At 43.8% G+C, this 8396-nt stretch overlaps 1 protein-coding gene across 1 annotated transcript; it reads left to right on the forward strand.

Annotated features, from left to right (window-relative positions):
- Positions 1-5420: 5420 nt before the first annotated feature.
- Positions 5421-7985, forward strand: PCYB_052300 (SNF2 family protein; the record flags this gene model as incomplete). Its single annotated transcript, XM_004221111.1, has 3 exons — positions 5421-7412; positions 7671-7722; positions 7885-7985. The coding sequence occupies 3 exons, from the start codon at positions 5421-5423 to the stop codon at positions 7983-7985; spliced, it is 2145 nt and encodes a 714-aa protein (XP_004221159.1).
- Between the last annotated feature and the right edge of the window lie 411 nt (positions 7986-8396).

Here is an 8396-nt window from a genome sequence, read left to right on the forward strand (position 1 = left end):
CGCTTTTGCGCTTAAGATAGGTCGCGTATAACCTTTTCCCATCAAAAAAAAAAAAAGTACATCTATTCGGATGTCGTTAAACTAGCTTCTGCCCATTATTATATACATAAATATATGCTGCATATATATTATATATATATATTTATTTATATTGTTTTTTTTTTTTTTTTCGCATTTTATATGCCATTTTTTTGTTTTAAAGGATTCGCCATGCTCTACAGTTTTATTGAGTTGGCATATCTTCTGAGGGGCGACTCGCGAAAGGGAAGAATAAAAAATAAAAACGGTTCACGCGCATTGTATGTAGATGTATATGCATATTCTTTTGAACAACTGTCGCCGGGCGCAGGGAGAAATGGCTTCACCATTGCTACTCATGGGAGGCACTTTTTTGCGCCCCCCAGCGGGGTTACATGAAGCGGTTAAAATGGACAGGTTAGGGGGAATATGTTAGGGGGAACAGGTTAAAGGGAACAAGCTAAATCAGGTTGTCTAAAACGAACAGCCTAAATCAGGCCGCCTAAAACGAACAGCCTAAATCAGGCCATCTAAAACGAACAGCCTAAATGCGGCCGTCTAAAACGAACAGCCTAAATCAGGCCATCTAAAACGAACAGCCTAAATCAGGCCGCCTAAAACGAACAGCCTAAAGCAAAGGGGGCTAGAGCAAACCTGAACAACTTTAACCATCCGAGGGGTCCAACCACGTTCAGGCAATTCTCTCCTCAAGTGGCACGTAGTTCACATGAGCACTGCGAAAAAGTAGCTGAACGGAAGTGGGCCATACTGCGGGAGAAAATAAAATATAAAATAAATAAAACAAAATAAAACAAAAAGTCTAAACCGTTTGCTCATATGTTCTGTAAAATGAAAAAGTAAAGTAACTCCTCCTTCGGTTATCTTCCAAGACGTGACAATTGGAGGTGGAAAAAATGGGAAAACCAAATTGTAACTGCAAGTTAAGGGGTGCTATATGCACATTTATATGTATGCGCATGGTGCCTTTTTTATGATCCTTCTTTGTTTCCCTTTTTTGTGATGCCACTGTCTAGGCACTTCACACTCGCTCACGTTATTCTACCCACACCACAACTGTAATTACAGTGGGATGAACTCAACACATATGTCCCCTAACGCATCAACGGGGGAGGAAAAACATTTGCAAAAACTGAAAAACTGAAAAAGTCAAATGTAACTTCGCTTCAGTAACGTCCGTATGGTGCCATTGAAATTTGCAAAGGGAGAGATCGTCTACACGATGTGGATCCGTTTCCTTTGGTGACCTCTACACGCTGCCTCTACATCTTTTTCCCCAATTAGTCACCACAACGTGATAAAAATATCCCCATAATTAAACACATTTCGATGTTTATCTTTGATACCCCTCGGCGATCAACCATATCGGGCAGCACTTTTGATTGCACCGAGAGGGGGATGATGACCCCGTGCGGAGCAAATCCTTTAGGGGGGGAACCCTACCCAAGATGGTTATGGCCCAGTGCAGTCTCCAACAGCGTGACTTCAAATAGAAATGCCAAACAGTATAGCATATAAAAAAGGTATCTCTTTCAATAGGCACGCTTCTGTTATAATGCTATTATCGAAAGGGTGTAAGGACGGCGGGGAGATTACACAATGGTGATGTGCGTTCAGCGCAGCGGTGATGCTGACCCTTATGATGACCCTCATGATGACCCTTATGGCGAGCATTCCCACGTTGGAACATGCTTTGCCAGTATATATATGCACGCACGGGGACGGCTTTACGATCCACTTCCGTCGCAATAATTGCACCTCCGCCAAATTGCCCTTACGTGGGGAGGTGGGAGAGGAAAAATGACATAAAGTCCTCGTTGCCATGGGTATGTGTCCAAATATCCAACTTGGGGAAAAGAGGAACTTCCTCCCACATGGAATGCTTCTCCCCCAGGGACACACAAAATTGACCCAATCTTTGATCCTACAAAATGGTCAATCCGTTATTCTTCTTTTTCCTCGCGCTTGTCATGGTTTACTTACCCCCTCATAGGCACACACATCACGTGCGGTGCGCGCAAATTAGCATCCCTATTTGTTAAAATGGAGCCCGCGTCTTTTTATGGGACCTCCACCATAAGGGCCCAACTGTTCGCTTCTCTCCCAACGTGCAGGAAAAAAAAAAATAAAATAAAATAAACGCGATAAGAAATGAGATGCACAATGTAGGACACGCGTGCACTTTGAATTTTTTCAACTGCACTTTATATGATGAAGACGCGTTTTTTTTTTTTTTTTTTTTTTTTATTCACCATTTGGTTCGTACTTTTATGCGAACGGGAGTAAAATTGGAAAAGTAGGTTCACACCATTTGCCTGACTTTTTTTTAAGCTCTCACTTTTTGAATTTAAAAAAATTATTTCAAGTCCACCGCGGGATGATCACCTATGCCTTCCGCGTTATCGCAGCACTGGCACCAATAAACATGTGTATTTTTTTAGTGCACATGTGTACGCGGAAATTTGATGTAAATGTATTCCCATACTTTCGCGAACAGTTGCTTCGGCGGAAGTACCTATTTTGACGTTTTTTCTTTTACCTCTTGGGAGCGATTTGTGCATACCTGTGGTCAACTGCTATATTCAGAAAGAACAAAAAAGAAAAAAAAAAAAAACAGAGTGACAAAAGAGTGACAAAAGAGTGACAAAAGAGCCGACTAACATAACAAACAAGATTTTTATCTTAATGACCATTTGAACGAAGAACGGAAAAGTCGTTATGGAATGGCCTGAAAATACCACATGCATGTAAATATTGTATACGAAAAAGGAAAAAAAAAAAAAAAAAATATTCCCCAGAGTGCCCAATAACGAAACGTGTGCGATCTGATTTATATGCTCATGACTTTTCCGTTCTATTTTTTTCTCTTGCCTTTTGCTTCGCGCATGGTTAAGGCCGAGTGGCAGGCAGAGCATCCGTGCGTATGTGCACAATAAAGCAGTGAAAAGCGCGCATCCGCGCAACGCGTACGGTAAACAAATAAATATTTATGTATATACTTATATATGTGTTCGCGCATGTATACGCATAGATATACATACACATGTGCACGCATATTCATATGCTTACATGCACATGCGTCGGCATACAACCTGCTAGAACAAACAGAAGACTGGCTCCTTTGCCCGCCCGATTTTGCTTATCGCCCTTTTTCGCGCAATTTTCGTTTGCCGCACCGCAACCACGCGCTAGGCGCATTCCCCAGGGTGAACAGGAGAGCACAAGTACGCAACACCTGAGCCGCTTGGCTGGGCTGATTGGCGGGGCCGACTGATTGGTTGGGGCGACTGATTGGCCGCTCAACACGCGCGCTTCATACCCGCTTTAGTTACATACTCCAAAACATGTGCGAGATACATGTGGCCAGCATGAAGTAACCAAATAATCTCACTTAATCGGAAATGCGCTCACGCAATTTTTGCCATATGTTTTTTACGTACCTGATGAATTGGTCCACCTTCTCCACAGCCTTACATGCCTGATTTTGCTCGTGTATGGAAACATGCCTGATTTTTTTTTTTTTTCCTGCTCTCTGTTTATATCTTTCTCCGTATTTTTCCCCTCCGCGCATTTTATTTTATTTTTTTTTTTACGCGTTGAAGCTCCCCGCTTGAGATAACAAAAGGATTGTGCTTCCTTGCCGCTTTTTTTTTTCGTCCCCCATCCCGTGCTCACTCGTCATTTTTTCTTTTTCTGCTACTTTTATTTACTTCCCGTTTTCCCTCATGAATGCACGGCAAACGTCCCAGGGTGAGTGAGCAATTGGGATAACAAGTACATGGTCAGATTTTTCCAAACCAATTTATGTATTTTTTATTTTTTATTTTTTTTTACGTGTAATTTATCGGAGGAGAAGCGGTGTTCATACATCCCTTTTTTGGCCTTCCCATTTTTATCCAAATTGGACTCGCTTGGTACGACGGTTGCGCCGCCTTACGTGGGGAGACACACGTCACCGCTGCGTAGCGTGCTTGCGAGTTGTTTCAATCTTGATTTCCCCTTTGGGGGTTAGGGGCGGAGTGGTCTGCAGCGCGATCGGCATAGCGATCGGCATAGCGAATCACCGACAAACCGCTCCCAAGGTGCTGCCTCTGCCGAGGTGTTGCCACTGCAGAGGTGTTGCCACTACGAAGGTGTTGCCACTGCCGAGGTGCTGCCACTACCAAGGTGCTACCACTACCAAGGTGCTACCACTGCCGAGGAGAGAAAAAAATGGATGTGTTCGAATTTGTGGACCCCCTGAGGAAGCGAAAAATTACGAACAACCTCTTCGACTTCGACCAGTATGTGTACAAAGAGAAAGTGGACGAATCGGAGGAGAAAAAAGGCGAAGAATATGTCGTGAAGAAAAAGAAGAAAAAGAAACTGAGGAGAGTATTGGACAGTTCAAATAGCGAAGGGGATAATAACAACTCGAAGGAAGATCCTTGTACCCAATCGGGGAAGAAGCGAAACGGACGAGATGATGAAAGCCCAAAGAAGGAACACGAAGATGAAGAACAAAAGGATGCCACCCCACATCATCAAAATGAAAGTAATAACCAAAGTGACAATAACGATTATTACTCCATGTCCAATGAGGAGGAGTATGAACAAAATCTGAAGGACCTATTCGAATGCTTATTAGGTTCCATAAAAATAAAGAACAAAATTATAGAATATTTCACTTCAAACGTGAAAGAAAAGAGACAGGAAATTATAAAAGAGTTTGTAAAGGGGTCCTTCCGAGTAAGTAACTTCGATGCGAATTTCAACAAATTTGAAAAAGATGTAGAAACGTTTCACAAGCTGAAGAAGTATCAGAAGTGTGGTGTCTTCTGGTTATATGTACTGTACAAAGAAAAGAAAAATGGCATTTTGGCTGATGAAATGGGACTAGGGAAAACAGCACAGACATGTGTATTCCTCGACTATATGTATCGAACGAAGGAATTACAAAATAAAACAATCATTGTGGCTCCAACGAGTTTACTCAAAAATTGGAACAACGAAATTAATATGTGGTGTCCCTACCTTAGGAATCACAAAATCATTTACTATGGAAATCAAAGTGAAAGAAAATACCTTGCATATGATATTTTTACAAACAAAACGAATAACATACATTTGATCGTAACCAGCATTAATATGCTTATTGGAAAAAATGACGTGTCGTATTTCAGACAGATTAAGAAGTATGACTACCTTATCTTTGACGAGGCTCGAATAAAAATTCTTTAATATATAAAAAGTTACAAAAAAAAATCGTTTTTAACAATAAAATTTTATTAACAGGGTCTCCTATTCAAAACAAAACACAAGAATTGATGAATCTTCTCCTTTTTCTTATGCCAAAAATTTTTACAGAAAAAAATATCAACAATGCAATGCATGCTTTTGTTAAAATGTACCAGGATATTCTAAACAGTAAAGAGAATGACGATCATAGTAGCATGGACTGTGGTGGCACCCCTCTCAAGAATGGCAAAACTATGGAGATATACGACATCAAGTCGGTGGAAAAGATGGAGCCGGGGGAGACGAATGACTCCACGAATGGGAATGGAGCCTCCACAAATGGGAATGGAACCTCCACAAATGGGAATGAAGCCTTCACAAATGGGAACGATGCCTCCTCAGAACAAACCAGAAATATCATAAAGAATTACCTCATCGAAACGATAAAAAACGATGTGAAGCATGTCAAGTTGAAAAACAAGGAAATCATTTTACTGCAGCTCATTATTGAGCCATACATATTGAGGAGGTCCAAAAAACACGTCTTTATAGACATGCCTAAGAAGCATAGCATAATTATTAAGCTGCCTCTGAACACCACGCAGCTGAACCTGTACAAGGATGAAATAATGTCAAAGATGCAGCACACGCATAAGCACCTGGAGTTTTTGCAGAAGCACTCGAATAAGAAGGAGCTCGAGAAGCTTGCAGTGATTTTCGAGAAGAAGGATATCAAGCGGGACAGGATTTTCCGCGCGAGCAGTGACGGGGATGGCGACGATGATGGGGACGATCATAGGGACGATCATGGCGACGATCATGGCGACGATCATGGCGGCGATGATGGGGACGATCGTGGCGACGATGAAGGTGACGAGGAGTCGGGCGCCACCCCAAGTGGGAGCAGCCGCGCGGGGGAGCTTGCGGGCGGGCCGGCCACGGAAGCGGCGAGTGGTGGAACTTCGAATTCGGATAGTGCGGACTGCCGCGGTAAGGCAGATCACGCGGGTGGCGGAGCGGCAAGTGAGGCTGCCCCAGCGGAACAGCCCAACGACTACGACGACGAAGACGACAAAATTGACGAAGAAACCATCAACATAGAAAAGGCAGAAGAAAACAAAGACAGCAACATCATAATTAATAAAAGGGAAGATGAACCGGTGGACAACGAAGTTCTTAAGAACAGCAGCAAAGAAGTTAGAGGGAAAATGATAAATGCATCGATTTTCATTTTAAGGCGAATATGTAACCACCCACTGCTACACAAGTACTACTACTCCGTTGAGGACATAAAAAAAATATCCAAATATTTCTACGCCAACACGGATCAGTATCTCGACTTGGACTTGAAGACAGTCGAAAATGAATTCATGAAAATATCAGACTTTGATATTCACCTCTCCATTAAGCATTTAATATCACAAGGAGATGACAATCTAAACAGGTACCTAATTTCAAAGGACCACATATTGAACAGTAGCAAAATACATCACATGATTTCTTTGATTAAGGAGATAAGGAAGAAAAAGGAAAAGGTGCTCATTTTTTCTCAGTTCACTACCTTTCTTGATATTATTGAGGAGGCACTACTCTATGAATTTATTTACGACGAGCAGGACTTTTCGGACCACCTGCAGTGCGTCAGTAAGGGCGGGCAAGGCGGGAAAGGCGGCCACGTAGACGCGAAGGGGCACCTAAACGGGCAGGACAACGCGGGTGAAAACGGAGAAGCAGATCAAGCGGGGGAAGCGGACAATGGGATGGAGGCAAGCGATGCAGACGGAGCCAACGGTGCGGACGGAGCCAACGATGCGGACGGAGCCAACGGTGCGGACGGAGCCAACGATGCGGACGGAGCGGACGAAGCGCGCCAAAACAACTCCGGTAAGGAGGACGAACCCAACAGCGACTTTAACAAAAATGACAAGGACCTGTACCTGTCGTCCTCCACCACGTCCACATCCTCGTTCACGTCCGACCGAAAGGGAAACAGCCAAATATACGTCCGCCTAGATGGGTCCACGAACACCATAGAGAGGCAGAAAATTATAAAGCGCTTTTCCAAGAATGATAACGTTTTTATATTCCTCCTGTCGACCAAGGCGGGTGGCGTTGGGTTGAACTTGATCGCGGCCAACCACGTAATACTGATGGATCAGGTAGGCAGGCGCAACAGCAGAGAGTGACGCGCAACAGCAGAGAGTGACGCGCAGCAGCAGAGAGTGACGCGCAGCAGCAGAGAGTGACGCGCAACAGAAGAGAGTGACGCGCAACAGAAGAGAGTGACGCGCAAAGAAGCGTGCGAAGATTCGTGTAAACGTCAGTGCAAATATACGACTGTACCTGTGCGCGCAGAATGGCCCACCCCTGGTGAGCTTGCATATCCATGTTTGATCGCCCACGCACCCCCTCTGCAGGACTGGAATCCCCACAACGACAGGCAGGCGGAGGATAGAGTTCACCGATTAGGTAAAGTGGTGGAGCAGCGAAGAGACGCATATAAATGCTCGTGCGTACGTATGTATATGTTTCCATATGTGTGTGACCCCTAAGTGGAATGCTCCCTAAATGGAGTGCTCCCTAAGTGGAACTCCCCTTCATAGCGCTTCTTTCTTTTTCCCTCCGATTTAGGACAAAAAAACGAAGTGTACATTTACCGATTGTGCTGCAAGAACACCATCGAGGAGACCATACTTAGGGTTAGTTATGGAGTTGCGTCGTTGCGTGGTTGAGATGGCTTCGCTCACTGCTGCAACTGGATGTTTCCCTTTTACCCGCATTCTGACTGCTTCGTCCGAGCGAGCAAACGGCGTAGGTATCTCCTCAGTTCACTCAGCATTGCACGCATTTTTTACCTACAAATACGCACTTTTCCTCTCCCTGAATTTGCAGTGTTGTAAAGCAAAGCTCCACCTGGACCAGGCCTTCGGCGGAAACAGTGACATGTTGCAAACGGCCCTTATAAAGGTAATGTGTGAGAACATCCCAGCTATGTTTTTTTATTTTCACATCGAGAGGAGGGCCTATTCTATACGTGTACGCATTTATTGGTTGTTCATATATACACTTCGCAATTGTGTATAATATTATACATGGGGCTAATCTGATCGATTACATATGAGTGCTTGTTCATCGAGGGGATT

The sequence above is a fragment of the Plasmodium cynomolgi genome, chromosome 5 (assembly GCF_000321355.1).
Source record: "Plasmodium cynomolgi strain B DNA, chromosome 5, whole genome shotgun sequence".
Taxonomy (NCBI): Eukaryota; Apicomplexa; class Aconoidasida; order Haemosporida; family Plasmodiidae; genus Plasmodium; species Plasmodium cynomolgi.